Source organism: Mya arenaria, chromosome 1, assembly GCF_026914265.1.
Source record: "Mya arenaria isolate MELC-2E11 chromosome 1, ASM2691426v1".
NCBI lineage: Eukaryota > Metazoa > Mollusca > Bivalvia > Myida > Myidae > Mya > Mya arenaria.
The window spans coordinates 36,586,774-36,612,403 of record NC_069122.1 but is presented as its reverse complement, the minus strand read 5'-3'; the positions used below and the strand labels follow the sequence as shown (position 1 = coordinate 36,612,403).

Sequence of the window (25,630 nt, the reverse complement as noted above, 5' to 3'; positions counted from 1 at the left end):
ACGTACGGACAAGGGCAACCCTATATGCCGCCACTTTGTGGGGGCATAATAAAAGAAGTACAGCTGAAATACTGTCTCAAAGCTCTTTAGAAATACTGCAGCCCCCACATGTATCTATTAACCTTCCAGATCAGTCAATATTTGAAATGTAACAATGACGTAGTTAACGTTGTTAACTTAAACTTTTAATTCCTTTGCATTTCTAAACAGTTAATTATATATTTGTCTTTTTTTTTATGAGGTCAGGGGCCATGATTACGAACAGTCTCAAGTCCAAATCTAGACTCAGACTCAGAAAAGCATTTTTATAAAGGAACACAATATCATATTTATTCCATTTCTTTTACAAAAAATATGTAAATAATAGTTAAACATTCAAATACTGATATATTTCAGCAAATTTTATCATCAATACTCTGATAGAAGGAAAGTTACATGAAATGAAGTTTTGCCATAATGAGTCTTGAGTCTGAACTCAGACTTGAGACTGTTCGTAATCACTGCCCCAGGCCTTTAAGCTTTTCAATAAATAACAAGACAGAATTGTAAGCGAAGTATTCAGTGCTCACATAAAGGTACAGAAATCGTAGTATCCTCTTGTGTGTAAGAATGTAGATGGCGTTTCCAGTGTTCCGATCCACGACAGGAAGTCGATGCACATGATTGTGGATCAAAGTGCGGATCGCTTCAAACAGGCTTGCGTCTGGGTCAATACACACGAACGGCCGCTGTTTATCCTTCAGAACCTCTGAAATAGATCATGAAATTTGTATGAAATATTATGGAGATGTATGCCCTTGAATAAATAAAAATTATATTATAATATTGATAAAAGACTTGGTTACAACATTGATATGAAACACTTGGATGATTGTTCAGACCTTGGTTAAAGTAAACAACATTGTTAACAATATGACTGTTCCTTTAATTAGTGAAATGATTTGTGATATGCTTATATGTTTAAATAAACATGCACATCTTAAAAAGTTGTCACAAGCCATGTTATAATAAATGCAAATTAAGACTTAATGTGTCCATAAAAACTTGTTTACTTAGCAATCAAGATTTAAATGTTAACCACGATAATGTTTACAATGCATTGTGCATTTAGTAATATCGAAGAGGACCAATATTACGATATGAAATACTTTACAAAGATCACTTGAACATCAAATTCATCACCTCAAATGACAACACCTGAGCACTTTTAAAATTATTTTTTTTTATATGAATAGAAACTCAGTTGGCATAGGAACTTACCTCGCCATTTCTCAATATTATGTTCTTCAAGCTCATCCATCTTTGTCTGAAAACAGGAACAATCAGAGACTTAAAATTAAGAAAAACCTGGGGAAAAAAGAAATAAATCTAAGTTAATATTAATCAACCTAGGAATAATAAAGATTTATGGTTGCTGCATTTTAAAAGGACACTACATCAGTATCATAGCAGCCTGCATTTTTTGTGATATACTACATCACTGTTTGGAATGAAAAACCACCGCCTTATTTGATACATTGTTGGAATAAGGAATGTGCATTAAATGAGAGCACAAAAGTAAGTCATATCTCTTATTGTTTAAATTCTGATGTCGAATTTAGACAATTACTTTGGGTTTTGCATGCTGCTTTACTGACAAGTGTCCCTTTATCAATGTTTTTTTAGAGAGCAGTTTCGCTTGAATGATAAATAAGTACAAATATAAAATGACATGAAAAAGGTGACAAAAAATCGTTTAATATGGATATTTTTGATTGAACACATTCAAATAGCAATAAACTACCTACAATTATCTGAATTCATTCAAACTATTTTATTTGCTACACATGTTGAATTTCACTAAAAATGTGAAAAAGAGCATAACAAACATACCGTATTTGTTCTTACAGACACACATGCCCTAATAGATGACAAGGCGGTCATTTGCCAAATTTTCATGGATTTTCATAGATAATGCTAATTCTCATAAAAAAACATAAACTTGTACCCTGATTAACTCTTTCATCACAACACAAATTTTGCTGACAAATTTGTACAAGATTTTAAGTTCTAGAGGGTCATGACTATGCCACAAGGTGTCTATTAGAACAACTACGGTATACTGGTTTCACGATCAATATACCAAACATTCTTATTTTTTCTCGTAAACAATACATTTACAAACAATGTAAGCACATTATGTCAAGGTTAAAATTATTAATGTACCAGGTGGAGAGTAGATCTCGGACAGCTATCTGAACTGTTGAGATAGCCGATATAAAAAATATAACAATAAACTTCAACTCTTTTGAGGTTAAAAATGTTACAGAACCAAATTAGCTGATATTCAATACCGTATCTTTGTTTTCTATGGTTCTAAATTAGGTGAATGGGGGTCAAATTCTAGATTGACAGGAGTAGTTCTTGGACGTTTTAACGATGTTATAACTTTTATTTTCTGTTTAATATGTTGAACAATTTATATTGAATTTCAAACTTTCCATTACTGTTAAATAATATCTTACATAATTATGTTTCTTCTTTACTTATTTAAGTTTCAGCAGGCTTTTAAACAGTATAATATTGAACATCTAAAATTGTGGGCACTATATAAAAATTAGTTTCCAGTCACTATATTCTTGTTAAGGCCCCAGAGGACTAGTTGTGTGTAACCGCCGAGTAAAGTTTACAATACAATTATTTTACACGCAGTCAATATGTTTATTCATCTTAAAAAAACATTGACATGTTGTCAGCTGAGCAATGTTATTGTTATGTTGCAATAAGTGAACAAAAACTTCCTTTTACTAGCTTTAAGCAAAGTGGAGTATAATATAAGAAATAATAAAAGACCACTTCAAGCCTGCTTGATTTATAGTGACCTCCCAGTCAGCCCTAAACTGAGGTCCATTCAATGATTCTGGGCTGACTGGTTCAATGTTTCTGGGCTGTCTGGTTCAATGTTTCTGGGCTGACTGGTTCAATGTTTCTGGGCTGACTGGTTAAATGTTTCTGGGCTGACTGGTTCAATGTTTCTGGGCTGACTGGTTCAATATTTCTGGGCTGACTGGTCGGCCCTATATTGCAAGGAGGCCCTTAGTGTGTACTATTTCTTATATATTGTTCAGCTGAGTACAGTGTGTGTATACCACGTGATAAATTGCGTCATAAATGCTACGTCGGTCTTTTACCACAGTTTGATTGAGAGTTTAGTTTTTTAAAACACTTTGACAAACCTTTTCAAAATACGGCTGTCTGACGGAGCACTGTCAAAACAGTATTTTGGAAACAGGTTTGTCGAAGTGTTTGATGAAAATAATCACCTTATCAAACTCCAGTAATAAAACGAAGGCGGGGCTCTTTAAATGCATAGACTGCCCTTGGTTTCATTTAAAATGGTGTAGTAAAAGAAAAGTTATCTTTGATTTAAGTCTTCATTTTAGGCAAAATATTGCCTTCACGTAGCATATATGACATAATTTATCACGTGGTATACACACACTGTGAGTATATGGCTCCTTTATAACCATGTTCTAACTTGACATTCCACGACGTCTGACGAACCTCAATGTTGCATATAGACATTAATGTGACAAAAGTGTTACTTTTCTGAACAAATTATTCCATACAAAAACCTGCTTGATTTTCCACACGCATTTCATATGTTTCTTTGAAAACAAGGCAAAAAAGGTAGGGACTGTCCGAGTTCTATCCCTCTACTGGTAATTTATTACAGCTCATGAGTAATGGCATTTATATTTGTTTAACAGTAAGATTACGTTCAAGGTCACATGTGTATTTGTTTACAATAATTCTGGTGTATTAATTGTGGCGTGCAATGTTTTTAACAAAAAAGAAATTAAAAAAAAAGTTAATTAAAGGTTTTTATATAGGAATGATTTTTAGTCTGGAGTCTACCACATCCCTTGTTTATCATTTGCAATGGTTAGCAACAACAATATAAACATGCCATCTCTTAATTATTATGTGTGCACGAGATAAAGCTAAGTCGGTCAATAACTCGAGTGTTGTTATTCAAATCCAACAGTCAGAGTGAAAAACAACAGCTAATTAGGACATGTCTATTTATATCAGTCATTTAAGTTGAAACAAGTACATGGTAAAAGAACAATGATTTATTAACTTTAAGCAAATAATTTTCTTAACGGTTGATAAAAGATGGAAAAAATACTAATAAATTCAAACCTTAACACAGCTTTACTTTTATTACAGTGATAAAGATCTTTCAGTTGAAAGCAAAATGAGACAAAAAATATTATTGGCTGGGTAATGAATCTATCTTTTAATAAAATTTACACATTACTTTCATGTTGTCTTACATAAACTATTCAATGTACCGTATATGGTATAATGGACACACAGGGATGGTTCAACTTTATCTCCTTCGCTTTATTGAGCGGAAATGTCCACCCTTTACAATATTGGTTTTGTGTAACCTACCATAGTACAATAGGGTAGCTGGTTTAATAAAAGGTCAGTGGTGTGCTGAAATACCCCCTGTGTGTCTATAAGGGCATGCGCATATATAAAGGCATACACAGCTCTTAAAATTCTAACATATAACATATAACCAGTTTATGGTAACATGAATATAACATACAGTATATATATATATATCCATTAAAATATGTTCTTGGATATAATTTTTTGAAAACTTTGTACATTTCTGTCTAGACGGGGAAAGTAAAATAAGGGCACAAAGCGATCGAAAACGCTCATCTCTTGTTTGGGGTTGTTTTTTTCATTTGAAAACAGTCATATGATATTTTAGAGCCAGAGTTATGGGCCTTTCTACACATGTGTACACTGTTTCTGCCAACATGTGTACCGAGTTTCTTGGGGATAACTGGAAAAGTCAAAGTGGTCAAGATAAAAGTTCTTGCACACTGTTAACAACATCGCCAGGCTATCACAATGGCTACACCGTTATTCTTCGGTTGAATACTAATTCTTTAACAGAAATTAACACCAGTTTTCTCCAAATAGAACATTAAAATAGTGTAATTAACTGAATGTTAGTTGTCAAGGAATATACGTTATAAAATGTGTTAGTCAAACCATAGAAATACTAAAAAAGAAACAAGAGGCCCAAAAGGGCCTATGCTCTACTGGCATGGCTTTTGTGGTCATATCAATCCAGAGCATGTATGTATGGGTAAAAGGCAACCGACATATAGTTTATGTTTTGTGTTTGGGTTACCTGAAAACGTAGCACGTTCAACATCTGAGCCCAGAAAGTATTGTAAGCAGATTAGCTGCATGAACTACTTTAAAAAATTGTCTCCCTTAACTCTAGACTTGAATTTACATGTACATGTAAACTTGGCTAAAAATAGAATTCGCTCATGCAGACCTGGCTAAAAATAGAAAGCATTTCTTTAAAACTTTCATGGCCCATAATCTAGGCGTTCATGGGCGGATCTTGCTGGTTTTCGAAAGGAACCGAGCTCTAATGGATATCTAGATACTGTACAAGTTTCATCGAGATACAATCAAAAATGAAGACTGTATCGTGTTCACAAGCAATTGTTTACAGACGCACGAACGCACGACCGCACGGATGCACATACTACGTACACATTACCATCGCATAAGCTCTTCTGGCCTTTGGCCAGTAGAGCTAAAAAAGAATTCTTCACACCCCAGATACAAGTCATAGTAAAAATCTAGTGCAACGGAGCATACGCCAATGTTTGTCAGACTTCATTTTGACAAACAAGGGGCATTACAATTATTAAATCCAGAGTTATGGGCCATTATTTACATGTATGTTTTGTCAATAGCAACATGTATACCAAGTTTCATTTGAGTATCATGAATTGCTCTTGGCTAATGGTCAAGTTCAAATCTTTTGCACAATGGCGCTAACACGGCTGCCTATAGCAACAAAGGTTATGACATATTAATTTTTGCTCTTTGAAATAAGAAGACCTAAAAGATGTATTAACACTACATTTTACCCTTAGTCGAAAATCTAAAAGCCTCGAATACTATACATAAAGATAAGATCTTCAAACACTATGTGGTGAAAATATCTTTAAAGTCAAAGTGAAAAAGATTTTTAACATCGAATACTACTGATAGTGGAATTTTTTTATTCAACACTACTCACAGTGAAAAAATTGCAACTATGAGTACTGTGGAATGGCTTAATTAATCAACATTGTTTCATGATTTTCTTGCCTCGCAAAAAAATCAGGGTCCTTTTACCAGTTATGGGGAGGACACCCTAGCCCTTTTTGTGGAAGGGAAGTCTTTATTCAGTTTCGGTCACACAGAAACAACATTAATTGAATCATTAGATTCCCATTTTTTCCCCAAAAAACTGAATAATTCAGAGGCTATTTATGTTGGGAAAAAACAGGATTAAGCCCTTGTGGGAAAAGCCGTGTATTGATTACAGCAAAGAAGGGTAAAAAGGCCCTGAATTGAATCCTTCCTAAAAACAACCTACAGTACAACTAGATATATTATCACAGATCGACTACATGACACTTCCGTTATCTGTGCAACCCATACAGGCCCCGTGCATTGACAAAGTGACTTAGTTGGCAGGGGGTGGGTAAGTTTCAGTTTTTAACACCGCAAACATCGTTGGATACCTCTGGTACTCGATCATCCACAACGCTCTGACATGTATCATGGGACAATTGACTGCTAAGCTTGTTTTGGGTGACGGCAGATATTGGGAAGTTTTGATTGAAGTCAAGTAAATGTATAAGTGTTGTCATGGGAACCTGCAATCTTGTTTAGAGTGTTTTATAAAGTACATAATTATCCATCCTTAATGAAAATTGCATTGAACTTTATTTGTACCCATTTATAAATTTGGTCAACAAAATTATGCATATGTTAAAAATCCGTAAACTTCCGAATAAAACCAAGTATTTATTTCAGAATAATAAAAACCTTAATATTCATAAGCTTCGTCAGGATTAAAAAAATACTGCATCTCACATTGGAACAAAAAATCATATTTAGTAAAACTTACATTATTGTTCAATAAAAATGAAACTTTGTCAGTCAATTATCCCGCTGTACTTGGTGAGGCGTATATGGAAATGTGTACCACAGGAGCTGACGATGCACGTCAAACATACAGGTATGAGGCCGTTTACACTTACTTCCGCTGTGTCCGTGGATTCTCTCTTCCTGTCCTATAAAAAGCGAATGTCAGTTGTAAGCATTCTGACAGCTGATTTGGGTCAGGAAAAATATTTGAAAAACTATGAAATCACGCAATTTCACTTGAAATTTATGCCTAGTTTTTTATCAAATGAAAAACAAGATTTTTTTTTAAATTAATCAGCTTCTTTTATTTGTGTTTGTTTTCTTAGTCGTTATACAATTGTGCACATTATTAATACATATAAAAGAAATAAAAAAAAAGCTTTCAAAAATTACTCTTTATATTTTTTAATTTGTTCTTGAAATGAAAAAAATATGATCAAAAATTTTAATAAAATTGGAAAAAAATAACGCTCCTGTATTCTGAAAATCAAAAATTTAAGCTTTCTCCTTTTTCTACAATTTTGTAACTTTTTCTTTATCTTTGCACTAATCTGCTGTTGGTAATCCTCAAATATAATTTTTCAAAAATAGCAAAAACGTCCAAGCGACAAACACATCGCGGGGTGTGTGCAAGACTGGAGTAGAATGTCATAATACAGATTTTCACACACCCCTCAATATGCAACAAATGCGTTTCAGGGAGATTTGCATCGACAATGACCCTGACGTTTGACCTAGAGTCCCCAACAGCAATAGGGGTCATCTACTTCTGCTAAAATTTTATTGCCCTTCGTCAAATGGAATTTAAGTTATTGAGGGGACAAAACATGGTCTAGAAAACAAACCGACTGTTAAAATAATTATTTAAGGGATGTAAAGCCATATATATGCATTAACAATGAACTTCAAAGTGCATTTCAGCTGCTAAAACACTTCTCATGACAAGAGTTTCATAAAGCATGTGACAAAGGTTACAACATACTAATTGTTTGTCTTGCCAAAATAACTTACACTTGGGGTAGTATAGTATTTGTGTAGAATCGAGATAAAATCCGTTATTGTCAGCATTCCTGAAATAGAAAATTCAAATATTAAGTTACTTGAATTTAAATATTAAATTAGAATTTAATTGAATTAGAGATTACCGTATAATATCATTCATAGGACACTTTTTTACCCCCAATTATCGTCTTAAAAATTGCCTGCGTCCTTTCTATGCTATTAGAATTACATCAGTTTTTTTCCAAGTCCATTTCAGGTAAAAAATATCGGACCGGGGAAGAACGCGGTAATAGTAAGTATCTGTACTGCGTCACCGAAGAGAACAACTGACATAGGTAAAATCACGCAAGTTAACACACGCAGAATTATATTGAATGTTTACTTTAAAATGATTTATTGAGAAATAAATTGAAAACAAACACGAGTGTTTACTTTTTTACAAAAGGAACGCTACTCACAAAAACTCGATGTGAGTCAGCACTTTAACTGGATTGAGTTATAACTCGGGAAAGGAGGTATTTATCAATTAATCGTTGTTCATGATTTTAATGTTTCGATATTTTACAAAACATTTTGTTGTATGTTACTGTTTTAAAAAATTAATAAAGGAATGTGCATAACGCAAGTAGCATTATTGTCACTATCAAATCTTTTCAAATGTGCGAAGGTGTGAAAAACACCCGCTGTCTGTCATTAGAAAAACATCAATAGAACAAACTATTGCAATGGTAATACCGTATTGTTGTTTGTTTGCACTTTACCCGAGGTGCCTTCTGCTGGCAAGGCTAATTACCGACACGCAATAATTATGCTGAAATGCTTTAATCCGCGCAGCGATAAGCCTTATCAAAACAATCATTAGTTTTGACAATACACAGTTTTGTAACGGTTGCAACGGTTGACTGTCATTCAGAAGGCATGTCGGGAGATGCAATGGTTGACTGTCAGTCAGAACTAGTCTATTACAGCATTTGTATAAGTCTTATATTATGCGTGAATGTTCTCAAAATGTCAAGACATATATCATTGTTGTATACGCTTGATTACCAAAATACGACAATAATTATCGAAATACACAAGACACTTATCGAAATATGCCTTATATACAATTTCTGTTTGTTTTTTAACTTCAATATATGTTTTAAATACTTTACCAACCTCAATTTTTCGGCTCCGATTTTGACATTTTTCCGCTGCGTCCTATCTTATATATTAAGGGGTTTTACCCCCGTTTTCTCAACATTTTTTTTGCCTGCGTCCTATCTATGCTAGCGTCCTATACATGATATAATACGGTAAGTTAAATGAATTAAAATAGTATGTAATTGAATTTAAAGATAAAGTTAATTTAATTCATTGAGTCAGTAAATAAGTTTAATTTAATCAAATTTAAAGATAAAGTTCAATATAAATAACAATAACAAAAGAGTTATCTTTGCATGAAATAAGCAGAAAATTATTGTAATTTGAAACAATGATTTGTTAAAGAAATATCACCTGCAATTAAATAAGGACCAAAAGCAGTGAGCGATGTCTAGAACAGTATCTGCTCATAATAAAAACCCCATGGGAAGACATCGAGTGCAGGAGCTTTTTATTGCACACAAGGAAATTCTGACACATAATCTGTATTCATAACCTAATTATCAGACACTCTTTCTGTTAGGACTAAAAAACAAGATTAACGAGCTAAGTCATTCCATGAGGAAATGTTGCTATTCAACAACACTTCTTTGAAATATCCAGCAAATACAGTTTTGCAAGCAGGTGCCAATGCTTGTTGGACATGGGATGTAACCTTGAGCCTCTTTTTCATATTCTTTAACGGGGCTTGATACAAAATGATACAATTGAGAAAAAAGAAAATTGACAAAAACTTACATAAAATTGACATCGTTGTGTACAACACCTTGAATCTTACTTACTGATGTATCACATCGCTTACCACACATGCATCTTTCGCAGTTTTTGCTCATTTTTCCAATTCGAAATCTACTACGGATGTCTACCACGTAAATCCCAGTTTAGTTTAAAAATATCATGGTTATATCAATCTGTACTCGTACACAGATATGATTTGAACTGGGAAACCATTATGCACTTTTTTATATGGGGAAACACAGATGAGAAAGCAAGATGATTATTTCTTTATCATTATTTAAAACCTATAAATTGAAATACGAGGAATGACCCTGACATTTTGACCTACTGACCAATAATTAACCTTGTGTTGAAGTTTCATTTTCCTACGTCAAACTGTTCTCGCGTTATTATGAAGTGTTTTCCAAAATGTTTACAGCAGCCATGACCTTTGACCTGCTGACCCAAAAACCAAAAAAACAACAGGGACCATCTTCTACATAGGGGCAACCTAGTGGTGTGTACATTGTAATTTCATGGTCCTAGGTCAAATTCATCTGAAATTCTTATGTGGACAAGGTCTACCGACAGACCATATGACCAACAAACATTTGCATACCTATATACACAAACATTTTTGAAGGGATATAATTATAATTATTCATTTATATATGTGCAATTCTTGTAGTACAGCGGCTATTTTACCTTCATAATCCTGTTTTGCGCTACTCCATAATGGGGCTGCTCGTACACCATTGTAAACCAACGCGAAAAACGCCTTCTTCACCTGAAAGAATGAAATTAATATTTACTGCAATATAAAATGCCTTTTAATTTGAAAGGATAAAATAAATATTAACTGCGATATAAAATGCTTTCTTAATTAATATGAAAGGAAAAAATTAATATTTAATGGGATATTAAACTCTTTGTAGAGGAAAAGGTCATGTCTGCTATAAAGTTATTAAAATTAATGGCATGAGGAAAACACAATATACAAAATGTTACACAATACAAAATAGTTAAACAGTATATATCTGCATGGCTTCCATTGTGACAATACATATTGTCAACATGAGGGAAATGCTGTTACCCGAGGCGAAGACAGTATTCGTAAACATTAAAACAGAAAATTCTCTGTCTTAACACAAAAAGTTGCAAACACAGGATGTTACAGATTTCCCCCCCCCAAAAATGAAAAAGCGCTTTCCACCTCAAACTTGGCTAACCAATAATGTTTATTTTTTAAACACGTATGGTATGTGACAGTATGATGTCAACTGGCCAAAAACGTACTGTCAGTGTGTGGCAGTATGAAATTTTCCATGATGAGTATAAGAGAATTCATAACATGGCAAAGTCAGATGAGGTATGATAATATGAATTATAAATGTATACTTCATAAAAATGGGTTTGAAATAAAATAGCAACACTCCTTTTACATAATTATACTCAGACCAAAAACAGCGCTCACATTTTCAAAATCACAGACATGTCCTGAAGAATCATAAATATGAAATTCCCAGACTTTCAAGGCATTGCCAAACTACTGTTTTGTAAATATGACCTTCTAAAGTTACATAGCAAATGCCATGGAAGTCATCTTGTACTGCAAAACAAGTGAACATATTTCTAAAGCCTATCATATTTTATGTTTATGAAACATGAAGACACGAATATATTCAACCTTCAAAACTTAGTTGGTTTATTAAATTTTAGAAACAAAAGTTTTAAGTTTTATCAAGGTTCGAGGAAATAATAGTTTTCTTTTTCAGCCAGCATTTTTATTTTTTAACCAGCAATTTTTAAGAGGACATTACCTAGACTCAAGACAACACCTATATATCTCTTGATAAAACAGACAAAGTAAATATACTGCATGACATAAGGAGGCACAGTATTTCTCGCATAAAGTGGTTGAAAACAACATAAACCTGCACATGGGCACTAGCTTGAAAAATTGCCTGAATACAGTTCATAAAGTAATCTCAATAACTGATTTGTAAAAATTTCCAGGAATGTAAGATTATATGACCTGTCGATCAGATCTTTTTAAAAAAGTTATGACTGTTTATGTATACGTACGTTTAGCTGCGTGTCAAAGATGACAAGTTTTGCGCTTGTCGGAATGATGTCATAGCACTTATGAGCCCGCATAAACTTTGCAAAGACTGTATCCTCGTTTTCATCTGAAAAATAGCAAAAGAAAATATATATTCAGACACAAAGTGAACCTCGAAACTGGTCATACAAACATGCATTGGTCATTTTAAACTATTTAAATATTCAAAACAGTTAAAAACAACTGGCAGTTTTTAGGAGTCAATGGAAACACCGAAACAATTTTAGTATTTGTTTCCTACTTTTTTCACTATCATAATGGACAAAATATTGTTTCTTGTGTTTATATGGCGAACTTTTGCCAGGGTGGCTGGGGAGCCGTGTCTGTTACCCAACCTCCAGACATTGGGCAAATCTGACCCTTGTAGGTATTTATATTTATATGCACATAATTCTCTATGGGGTCAATTTACCCATAGGGCCAAATTTTCCACCAAGGCCAAATCTTGTCCTATAAATGCATTAGTAAAATCAAATCAAGTATTCACTTCGTTTATGGCTTAATTTTGAAATGAAAAACTAACTTTACAGACCACAGAAATTCAACTTTAACATGTCACAATTTCAGCGCACATGTTTTTAAACTTGCAAATTTAACTTTTCACTTACCCAGGTCTTCAATTTCCATCCGCTCCATTTCACCATCCAGGTTGAACTGCAATAAACAAGGGTCAAGGTCACAATAAACATGGATCTTTAAAGAAAACAGAAATAAACAAAGGTGAATTTCACATTAAACTTGGCTCTTTTAAGAAAGCAGCAATAAACAAGGGTGAAGGTCAATATCAAACATGGCTATTTAAAGAAAGCAGGAATAAACAAGGGTGAAGGTCAATATTAAACATGGCTCTTTAAAGAAAGCAGGAATAAACAAGGGTAAAGGTCAATATCAAACATGGCTCTTTAAAGAAAGCAGGAATAAACAAAGGTGAGGGTCAATATTAAACATGGCTCTTTAAAGAAAGCAGGAATAAACAAGGGTGAAGGTCAATATCAAACATGGCTCTTTAAAGAAAGCAGGAATAAACAAGGGTGAAGGTCAATATTAAACATGGGTCTTTAAAGAAAGCAGGAATAAACAAGGGTGAAGGTCAATATTAAACATGGCTCTTTAAAGAAAGCAGGAATAAACAAGGGTGAAGGTCAATATTAAACATGGCTCTTTAAAGAAAGCAGGAATAAACAAGGGTGAAGGTCAATATCAAACATGGCTCTTTTAAGAAAGCAGCAATAAACAAGGATGAAGGTCAATATTAAACATGGCTCTTTAAAGAAAGCAGGAATAAACAAGGGTGAAGGTCAATATCAAACATGGCTCTTTAAAGAAAGCAGGAATAAACAAGGTTGAAGGTCAATATCAAACATGGCTCTTTAAAGAAAGCAGGAATAAACAAAGGTGAGGGTCAATATCAAACATGGCTCTTTAAAGAAAGCAGGAATAAACAAGGGTGAAGGTCAATATCAAACATGGCTCTTTAAAGAAAGCAGGAATAAACAAGGGTGAAGGTCAATATCAAACATGGCTCTTTAAAGAAAGCAGGAATAAACAAAGGTCAGGGTCAATATTAAACATGGCTCTTTAAAGAAAGCAGGAATAAACAAGGGTGAAGGTCAATATCAAACATGGCTCTTTAAAGAAAGCAGGAATAAACAAGGGTGAAGGTCAATATCAAACATGGCTCTTTAAAGAAAGCAGGAATAAACAAAGGTGAGGGTCAATATTAAACATGGCTCTTTAAAGAAAGCAGGAATAAACAAGGATGAAGGTCAATATCAAACATGGCTCTTTAAAGAAAGCAGGAATAAACAAGGGTGAAGGTCAATATTAAACATGGCTCTTTAAAGAAAGCAGGAATAAACAAGGGTGAAGGTCAATATTAAATATGGCTCTTTTAAGAAAGCAATAATAAACCAGGGTGAAGGTCAATATTAAACATGGCTCTTTAAAGAAAACAGCAATTAAACAAGGGGGTAAAGGTCAATATTAAACTTGGTTTTTACAGAAAACTGAAATAAACAAAGGTCAAGGTCAACATGATTTTTTACAGCAGCCTTTTTACAAGAAACTTTAATAAAAGAAAATGGTCAAAAAACATGGATATCATTTTAATAAGCTTAATGTTAAGAAAAAGTGGGGAGAATCAGTAGACAAAGCTTCAATGTCAAGTTCAATACTTTATTAAACAATATTCAGAATCAACTTCAGTCCAACATCATATGAATTTGATTAATAGCAACAGAGCTTCAGCAAATTAGAATGAACAGTATAATAATTATCAGTTACAGGGATGAAGTCTTTCAGCTGTAAGGTCAAGGTCAATGCAAAGGGACGTTTTCTATAAGGTCAAAGTCAAAATCATTATGAGAATCCCTACTTTAATCTGAAATAGTCATTAGATGTACAAAATCATGAATAGAATGGTTCAGCTTCTATCAAAGGACAAATTTAATGTATTTTTCTAATTTTGTTACTTTTGCCCTGTTCTTTACAGAAATCATAAAAAGTAGTATAAAAATTATTATTTGCAAAATCATTGAAAATCCTGCATTGAATAACACTTGAATAGTTATAGTACATTAACAGAGTTAGAGCTAAAAAGAGCTATCACCATTGTGATGAATACCCCCAGATGCTTCCTGGACACAGGAATGGTTGAGTGTCCATTTGTGTTAAAATATGGAGTGAAACATGACAGATATGGCAGGTGGCCTGGCAGTCATTGCTGACCAACATTCCTATGAAGTTTCAAGAGAGCAGATTGAACAATTGAAAGAAGATTTGTAAGACCATATATCTTACTAATTAAAGGGTCATAACTCTTGTTAAATGGATATTTAAAAATGTAATGGAAATGGCAGGAGCACATGTTGACAAACATTCCCATGAAGTTTTATGTGTGAAATACTTTTGGAGCTAAATGTGACACAATATTTTGTAGAAAATTTTACTATGTCAAGGGACTATTTTTTGACAAACTGTAGGTGCACATACATGCCATATTTCTGAGAGGCTTCCCAGGGGATTTTGGTCTGAATTCCAGGGGATTTTGATATTACACCAGGGGATTTTTACGTGACGAAAATTTGCCACAATAGCCCATGCTGACCAACATATGAAGTTTCATGAGTGCAGGTGAAATTCTGCTGGAGATAAATAAGACAAATAATTGGGACGGAACGTGATGAGACGAGACGAACACAACTCCTATCTGGGGATACAGTAAAATGAAGCAGAAAGTGAATGAATATCTGTACAAGTCATAATGAATACACCTAAAAATGCACAGCATTATTCTATTTTATTTCTAATTACATTTTAACAGCCAACAGTGGGAAAGAAATATTTTTAGTGGAGAGTGGTCTCTTTTTATTTTTATTTTGAACTAATTAACATGACAATCTACTAACCAATGAAAATGGTTGAAATTGACCAAGCTTTAGATAAAAACATGAGGCAAGTTGAATTCACCACCATGAAGATTTATAGTGACTTTATAAAAACTGACAACACAGATTGCCATCTGAATAACACATATAATAACTTCTGAATAGACAGTGTGTTAGGGGTTTGGGGTCATGTAATGTGAACCTTAAACTTATGGTAAGTCGTCATTATTATATATTCGTTCTGTTGAAAATTAGCAACGTGACAAATAATTATTCATTTGGCTGAAAAACTAACTATTTTCCTGATTAGATTAAAAACATTCTATTAAAAGAAGAACTCTTCAGCTGCTGTTTAAAAGTGATGTTCAAAACAAGATTGAATGCTAATGCCCGTCTGAATTTTTTCAGTCAAAAAAGGGTCATAACTCCTCAAGTCAGAGTGTTGGGCCTTGCTTCATATTGTATATGCCTATGGTCTCTGGCAACAGGTGTTCCTAGTTTCATTTAAATATCATGAAACAGTTTTAGTGTTATGGCCAAGGTTAGTTTTTTTTCACAACGCCGACACCAATGTCAACGATACCTAGACTAAGACAAAACCTCGACTTGTTTTCTTCAAAGAACAAAAGAGTTAAAAACAAATAAAAAACCCCCCTCAATTTAAGTGATTTTTTTAACAAATTTGTCAGCAATTTGAATTCAAACATCATATTATAATAATACTTTAGACTGGTTTGTTGGACAAGTTAGTAACATAAATGGGTGGGTAGATGTAATAGCTGTCGTGAATTCAACTGCTACCATAGATGATTTATACAGTCATAAGGTCTACAATATATACTATTCCTCTAGGACAGAAAGTTATACACACAGTTAAAAGAACAACAAAATGGGGCTGGGGATGTCAGGGTAAAAATAAAATAACGGAATAACATTCCCAATACATTTACCGGATGATTTCCCATGCCCTAGATTAAGAACGTACAGAACAATGATCAAAATTGTAAACTGCCTCTAGTGAAACAGGGAACAAAGTCATATTGGATCATCCCTTATAGATTTTGATGTTAAAAAAAGAGTGTATTTCAAAATGACTACCAGTGCTTCAGCTAAGCCTAAATAGCAGGATGGGGCACTGAGCTGCCCTTTTCTTGCACCCTGCTGCCTTTTAACTTCACCCTGCTGTATACATTCAATTTATAAAGGCAGTGGACAGAGCATTCTTACATTCATCAGAAAAAAACCATTTGGGGCAAATTTGCAGATTAATGCTTATGCCAGTTGCAGCAAATTTGCAGGTTTAAGCTAATGCTTGTTGCAGCATATATAGTTCTCTTCCTAGAGTAACACAAGTGTCAATTCTATAGAGTGATGATAGGCCATCCAAGACTGTCAGGTTTTCCTTGAAATTGTTCTCAGCCCCCAGATTGGATTGCCAATTTATCATGAATTTCAGATCAATGTGCCAGGTCAACAGAAGATACTTAAGATATTGATCAGGATTTAAAGCTAAGTATTTTCCATGTACACAAATAGTAACACATATATCTCAAGTGTTATACATACAAGAAAACAACATTTAGATCCAAACTCAGAACACCGAATGTAAGATATAAGCAAATGAAATGCAAAAAGTTTCAATAAAATATAGAGGCAAAAAAAACAAACAATTAGCATGCCATGTATATTCATGCTAAAATATTACACACCACTGAGGGTCATATGACATTATAAGAACTGGTCAGTCAGCCCCCAAAAGTGTACATGGCCTGAGGCATCAGCCGATATCCATTCACCTCCAGGGGCTGACTGGCTGGTCCTTATGATGCCATATGGCCCAGTATTATATTTTGTATATTATACTGAACATTTTATTCCATAATCTAAAGCGCGTTTGATGTGTTTATTAAACAAAGCAAATATTTTTTTACTTGCAACTTTTTTTCACCAGTGTGAAAATCACAAGCTGCACTCAACAGTTAAATGACGTCAGCGGTCTTTATCATACTTAAAGTAGGAGGAGGTCCCGACCGAACAAAAATATGATATGGACCGCTGGCTTTATAAAACTGGATTTTGATTAAAATACAGAAACACATGGACCAATCGACTTTGCATATACAAAGAAGATACACATTTATGTGAGGTATATTATTGCTAAATGGTACTAATTAATACATTTTATTTACACTCCTTTTGAGCATGAAAGTATATCCTTTTAATTTCATTCATATGTCAATGAACACAACATCATGACTATACCTCTGACAGTACTAAAAGGATCCATAAAATCTTGCATTTTTGAATGAAAATACTGTGAAATGGTTTAAGTTAACCCAAATGGTTGTACACTTATGCAACGAAATAGAAATGCTCTCACCTTGACAGTATTTGGACTCTCTGGTCGGTAGATGATCGCGTGGCTGTGGTCATTCTGAAAGTTCTGGAAGGGAGACAACTTTGAACCCTGAGCTGGTGCGGATTTTGGCTCATTTGATAGAGAAGCTGACCGCAGTGGCGACACTGAAAAACAAAGCGTATTGACATTTATAGTGAAATCTTATTTTACTTGATGTTCAAACTCAGCTTAAACAAACTACAGACAAATAATGCTATTAGAGTTGTCTTCCCATTATATAATGTAAGATCAGCATCTAGACAATACATCACCCATCTATCCAATACATCTCCCATCTAACCAATACATCTCCCATCTATCCAATACATCTCCCATCTATCCAATACATCTCCCATCTAGCCAATACATCACCCATCTATCCAATACATCTCCCATCTAACCAATACATCTCCCATCTATCCAATACATCACCCATCTATCCAATACATCTCCCATCTAACCAATACATCTCCCATCTAACCAATACATCTCCCATCTGACCAATACATCTCCCATCTAACCAATACATCTCCCATCTAACCAATACATCTCCCATCTAACCAATACATCTCCCATCTATCCAATACATCTCCCATCTAACCAATACATCTCCCATCTATCCAATACATCTCCCATCTAACCAATACATCTCCCATCTATCCAATACATCACCCATCTATCCAATACATCACCCATCTATCCAATACATCTCCCATCTAACCAATACATCACCCATCTAACCAATACATCACCCATCTATCCAATACATCTCCCATCTAACCAATACATCTCCCATCTATCCAATACATCACCCATCTATCCAATACATCTCCCATCTATCCAATACATCTCCCATCTAACCAATACATCACCCATCTAACCAATACATCTCCCATCTATCCAATACATCTCCCATCTATCCAATACATCTCCCATCTATCCAATACATCTCCCATCTAACCAATACATCTCCCATCTATCCAATACATCTCCCATCTATCCAATACATCTCCCATCTATCCAATACATCACCCATCTAACCAATACATCTCCCATCTAACCAATACATCACCCATCTAACCAATACATCACCCATCTATCCAATACATCTCCCATCTAACCAATACATCTCCCATCTATCCAATACATCACCCATCTATCCAATACATCTCCCACCTAACCAATACATCTCCCATCTACATCTCCCATCTATCCAATACATCTCCCACCTAACCAATACATCTCCCACCTAACCAATACATCTCCCATCTAACCAATACATCTCCCATCTATCCAATACATCTCCCACCTAACCAATACATCTCCCATCTAACCAATACATCTCCCATCTATCCAATACATCTCCCATCTAACCAATACATCTCCCATCTATCCAATACATCTCCCATCTAACCAATACATCTCCCATCTAACCAATACATCTCCCATCTAACCAATACATCTCCCATCTATCCAATACATCTCCCATCTATCCAATACATCTCCCATCTAACCAATACATCTCCCATCTATCCAATACATCTCCCATCTAACCAATACATCTCCCATCTATCCAATACATCTCCCATCTAACCAATACATCTCCCATCTAACCAATACATCTCCCATCTACATCTCCCATCTAACCAATACATCTCCCATCTTTCAAATACATCTCCTATCTATCCAGTCCATCTCCCATCTAACCAATACATCTCCCATCTAACCAATACATCTCCCATCTAACCAATACATCTCCCATCTATCCAATACATCTCCCATCTATCCAATACATCTCCCACCTATCCAATACATCTCCCATCTATCCAATACATCTCCCATCTAACCAATACATCTCCCATCTATCCAATACATCTCCCATCTAACCAATACATCTCCCATCTAACCAATACATCTCCCATCTATCCAATACATCACCCATCTATCCAATACATCTCCCATCTAACCAATACATCACCCATCTATCCAATACATCTCCCATCTAACCAATACATCTCCCATCTATCCAATACATCTCCCATCTATCCAATACATCACCCATCTATCCAATACATCTCCCATCTAACCAATACATCACCCATCTATCCAATACATCTCCCATCTATCCAATACATCACCCATCTATCCAGTCCATCTCCCATCTATCCAATACATCTCCCATCTATCCAATACATCTCCCATCTATCCAATACATCACCCATCTATCCAATACATCTCCCATCTAACCAATACATCTCCCATCTATCCAATACATCTCCCACCTATCCAATACATCTCCCATCTATCCAATACATCACCCATCTATCCAATACATCTCCCATCTATCCAATACATCTCCCATCTATCCAATACATCTCCCACCTATCCAATACATCTCCCACCTATCCAATACATCTCCCATCTATCCAATACATCTCCCATCTATCCAATACATCTCCCATCTATCCAATACATCTCCCATCTAACCAATACATCTCCCACCTATCCAATACATCTCCCATCTAACCAATACATCTCCCATCTAACCAATACATCTCCCATCTAACCAATACATCACCCATCTATCCAATACATCTCCCATCTATCCAATACAGCTCCCATCTATCCAATACATCTCCCATCTAACCAATACATCTCCCATCTAACCAATACATCACCCATCTATCCAATACATCTCCCATCTAACCAATACATCTCCCATCTTACCAATACATTTCCCATCTTACCAATACATCACCCATCTAACCAATACATCTCCCACCTAACCAAAACATCTCCCACCTAACCAAAACATCTCCCACCTAACCAAAACATCTCCCATCTACATCTCCCATCTAACAAAAACATCTCCCATCTTTCAAATACATCTCCTATCTATCCAGTCCATCTCCCATTTAACCATTACATCTTCCATCTAACCGTACAGTACATCTTCTAAGATTTCCCGTTTTATTTTATTTAATGACTGGAATATTTCTCAACAAGATACAGATCTTCAACTAAGAATGTTACTTAAGTCATTAATCATTATGACATAAATCACACACAAGCTGTTATTGCACTCTTACAATTAAGAATAAATACTGGGCTGTGGTTACAAGTTATAGCATACATTTATGAAATATGTACATCTGAAATTGAGTAAAAAAACAGTTAACCGTCATCTAAAGAAGCCTGATCCACCTATTTGACACTTAAAACAGTGCATTTCAAAGATTTAATGTTGAAATCAAACTTACAAACTCATTGAAATCAAACTTACAAACTCAAATGAACAAATAAACATTTCCTTTAAGTTACAAATCTAACCTGTAAACAAACTCTCTTTTCCACTTTCTGTTGTTCTTTTATACATAGAATACATGATAAACTTTCCAATGTCACTTACGTTATATTATTCAACACAATGTCCGTTTAAATATGTTAGTTAATAATTCATTCCCTTGATACAATCTAGCTTTGTCATAGAGCACTCATTTACTTCCTATTATGTTCATAACTTTAATACCAATCACACAAACGGACGTCATATATGTACATGTATGGTCTTAAATATAAACAAACATGCTTAACATAGGACTGTCTGCACCCAAACAGCTTTAATTAACCCTTATATGTGTCTAAATGTAATCAGATACCTGAAAGTCACAGTACCCAAACACCTTAAATTAACACTTTTGTTGTCTTAATGTACTCACACACCTTAAATTCCTTCTTATATTTGTCTAAATGCAGGCCACATGACCTTTAATTCAGCCTCTTGTGTTAGTCCAAATGTTAAATTGCCCTTATATTTGTCCAAATGTTAAATCGCCCTTATATTTGTCCAAATGTTAAGTCACCCTTATATTTGTCTAAATGTTAAGTCACTCTTTTATTTGTCCAATATCTGTCCAAATGTCAAGTCACCCTTATATTTGTCCAAATGTCAAGTCACTCTTTTATTTGTCCAAATGTTAAGTCGCCCTTATATTTGTCCAAATGTTAAGTCACTCTTTTATTTGTCCAAATGTCAAGTCAGCCTTATATTTGTCCAAATGTTAAGTCACTCTTTTATTTGTCCAAATGTTAAGTCGCCCTTATATTTGTCCAAATGTTAAGTCACTCTTTTATTTGTCCAAATGTCAAGTCAGCCTTATATTTGTCCAAATGTTAAGTCACTCTTTTATTTGTCCAAATGTTAAGTCGCCCTAATATTTGTCCAAATGTTAAGTCATTCTTTTATTTGTCCAAATGTTAAGTCACTCTTTTATTTGTCCAAATGTTAAGTCACTCTTTTATTTGTCCAAATGTCAAGTCACTCTTTTATTTGTCCAAATGTCAAGTCAGCCTTATATTTGTCCAAATGTTAAGTCACTCTTTTATTTGTCCAAATGTCAAGTCAGCCTTATATTTGTCCAAATGTTAAGTCACTCTTTTATTTGTCCAAATGTTAAGTCACTCTTTTATTTGTCCAAATGTTAAGTCATTCTTATATTTGTCCAAATGTTAAGTCATTCTTTTATTTGTCCAAATGTCAAGTCACTCTTTTATTTGTCCAAATGTCAAGTCGCCCTTATATTTGTCTAAATGTCAAGTCACTCTTTTATTTGTCCAAATGTCAAGTCACCCTTAGGCCAGAGTTTTTTTATCTTTAGATTTACGGGAGATTTTTCAAAAAGTTGGGTAAGGAGGAGGAAATAAAAATAAAAATAAAATGCATAAAATGTCCCAAAGGAGAAATAAATAAAAATAAAACGGATTTTTCTCCGATTTTTTTTATTTTTTAAATCTTCTTATATCATGAAGACAAAACACACCTTACTTGTGTCAGCTATTTCATAGGCTGAAAAAAGGGTGATAGATCACCATTAAGTTTCAAAAGCATAATTAAAAGATCCTTTTAATGACTGAAAATATTGACCTCAACACTGAGTTCAAACGCTCATTGAAATTAATTGTATATATTTGTTCGAATGCATCTATGCATATGAGGTGCATATATTATCAATCCATGGATTTTATGAAACATGTCAGTGTAAAAAAGAAGTTTAATTGGCCAATTCTAACCTTTTGCCCACAATATAAGCATATCCTTTCCATTGTGAAGTAATCAAACATTGAACACAGTTTCAGACACGGTATAATAAGGAGGTCAAATGTGTTTTTCTGTCTTTAACGAAATAGCACCGTGACAATTTACCGTGATGTAGTTTTTATAAAGAAAATATAACCGAAAAAAGTAGAAGCCCTGATGGAAATTCCTCTTCACTTGAAAGTTTGACAGGGCTTACGGATACACAGACAGTCAAAATTTATGTACTTCACCAAAGAAAATTCGGGAGCATTAAGATAAATTTTAGTGTTATATGTTTCAAAAAACCAGGTCTAAGAACTGATTTTAGAATCAGTCCTGAAAAATATCCTTCTAATTCCAGCTATGCCCGTTGGCAATAAGCAACGGATAAGTTTGACTTTTTGCACTGACTGCCAGATATCTTATGTTCAGATTTTTTCTGTTTTATCGGAAACACACACTATGTTATTATTACATCATTTTCAGTATTCTATAACGATTTAAATTCTAAATCATTATTAAACTAATTAACAACTACGAATATCACGATACCTTGTGTTTTTCTCTTCAAATATGTGATCGTGAAGCAGTGTGTTCAATGCTCCCCAGAGTCAAATTCAGACAAAAATATCCATTTTGACTATGATGAACACGATATCATTTTGCAGTTTGTATTTGTCAGAAGCTATACATTTTTGCGCTGTAATCCAATTCATCCTTGTTAATATACGACGTGCGCCAAAGACTTTTAATAGACAATACAACCCACGAATTTCTGTCTCCTTATTTTGACCGGAAGTTTCGCAATCATTCCACGAAACGCGAACAACATACTGAATCTACAAAAAAATCACAATAAACACGCTCTAAGTTCACCACGGTTTGATTTAAATAATGAAACATAAACATCGGAACGTTTTTGTAGTAAAACATTTCTATATAGCTGCAGAAATTGTGAGAAATAAGAGGTATGACAAAAAGTACTTTCACTTTTGACAGGACGTTGTTATGGTAACGGGTACCTGTTCTGTTTCCCCGCGTATTTCCGACTGGTTTACGTTGTTTGTGCAGTAAAAAGACCGATAATGAATGACAATTGGTACACCAGTTGGTTCTGAGATATGGGTTAAAGAACACTAATTTTATTTTTTTCTTAACCTTGGAGCAACGTTCGTCGGAAAAAATAAAAATAAAACTACGAAAATGAATTTTATTTTTATTTGGGTTTTGCAATATTTAGGTACGGCGCTCCCGTAAATCTAAAGATATAAAAACTCTGGCCTTATATTTGTCCAAATGTTAAGCCACCCTTATAATTTGTCCAAATGTGAAGTCACTCTTAAATTTGTCCAAATGATTGCAAAACATCCAGATAATTGTAAGTGAACACCTTAAATACACTTGTAATTGTATACATACACGTTTAATTCCCCTTAGACTTGTCTTATTGTAAGCGAACACTTAATTCATGTAAGATTTGTCCCCATGTATAGTCCTTTAAAACACTTATATTTATCATCATGTGTATGCGGAAACAGATATGTTTTGAATCTTAAAATACTGTGTCCTTCTAGTTGCAAAATGCTGAATGAGAAAATACTATATTCTTAATCACATGCTTTGTATTGTATCTTGAACATTGAAACTTTGAGGTGGTATCTTATTGCATTAAAACAAGAGAAACAAAACCACTTCAAAAGATATTCACTACATGTATATTTGCAGTAAAAACAAGTTAATTGATGCTTTGATTTTCAACAATGTTATGGTGGTTTTCCTCCAAATGTTCTAATACCGTATTTGTTCTAAAAATAGCACTTTTTATAGATGTTTTGAACAGGTTCTTCACTAGTGTCAAATAATAAAGTAGGAGTAAAATAGGAGCTTTTATGACAAAAAAATAGGAGAAATTAAGCCACAATGTAATTTAATATAGCACCAATATTTACCTTGCAAAATTGACCGGTACACCCAACCAGATAAACATGGTATATATACAAAATATATTTCTTTTCAAGCTGTATCATGGTGAGTGATTCATTAAAATGATACATAGATTAAAAAACTTCTTAAAAATCAGTGGGGCGCATATAAAAATCAATAAAATTTGAAGGCAGATATTGAAACTCTCAAGCTTTGATAAGCAAGTTAATCTTTCGGTCCAATGCTCAATTTTCATTTTAAAAGCAAAATTTTCAAAAGATGTCAATTTGATGAAGACTCGATCATTTGAGCTGGTATGAAAATTGGAGCTATGTCATCTTTAATTATTTAAAATTTGTCATATATATCTATGAATGAAAAAATACACAAATGTAATACTTTTTTGTTTGAGCCAACAAAGAATCAATAAAGGTGTGATTATCCCATTAGGGCAGTGGTTAGAGCACTCGCTTCTCACCAAGGCGACCCGAGTTTGATTCCATCCCTGGAGGCATGTGAGTTTGGTTTGTGGTCAACAAGCCAAACAAGTGGGTTTCCTCCAGGTACTCCGGTTCCCCCCACAACACAAGACCACACACCTGCGACCACACTAACATTGTGCCAATGAGAGTGAATAATATAATGTTGAAATGACTTGTTTCACAATCCTTGTAAAATGAACAAATTTGAACTAAATCAAGATATAAATTGGGTTTATTCGCAGAATTGAGGTAGCGGCTAACTTGACTCTCTTGTGACCTTTCCTATTACAGAATTGATGTAGCGGCTAACCAACTTCCGTGTGATTTGTCCTATTGCAGAATTGAGGCAGCAGTTAATTAACTGACTTT

General features: G+C 34.2%; 1 protein-coding gene across 13 annotated transcripts in view; it reads right to left on the bottom strand.

Moving 5' to 3' along the window:
• LOC128234225 (5'-AMP-activated protein kinase subunit gamma-1-like) overlaps positions 1-25,630 on the bottom strand; it is a 221,045-nt gene that overhangs the window by 7,164 nt on the left and 188,251 nt on the right. For 12 of the 13 annotated variants that reach the window (XM_052948381.1, XM_052948351.1, XM_052948325.1 and 9 more), the window contains 8 exons: positions 17,762-17,904; positions 12,604-12,649; positions 11,959-12,062; positions 10,579-10,660; positions 8,023-8,081; positions 7,125-7,157; positions 1,261-1,306; positions 570-748 (listed from right to left, as the gene is read on the bottom strand). In XM_052948381.1, the coding sequence (XP_052804341.1) occupies positions 570-748; positions 1,261-1,306; positions 7,125-7,157; positions 8,023-8,081; positions 10,579-10,660; positions 11,959-12,062; positions 12,604-12,649; positions 17,762-17,904 (692 nt within the window). The remainder of the gene's footprint in view (positions 1-569; positions 749-1,260; positions 1,307-7,124; positions 7,158-8,022; positions 8,082-10,578; positions 10,661-11,958; positions 12,063-12,603; positions 12,650-17,761; positions 17,905-25,630) is intronic. The other variant, XM_052948334.1, reaches the window with a different exon arrangement.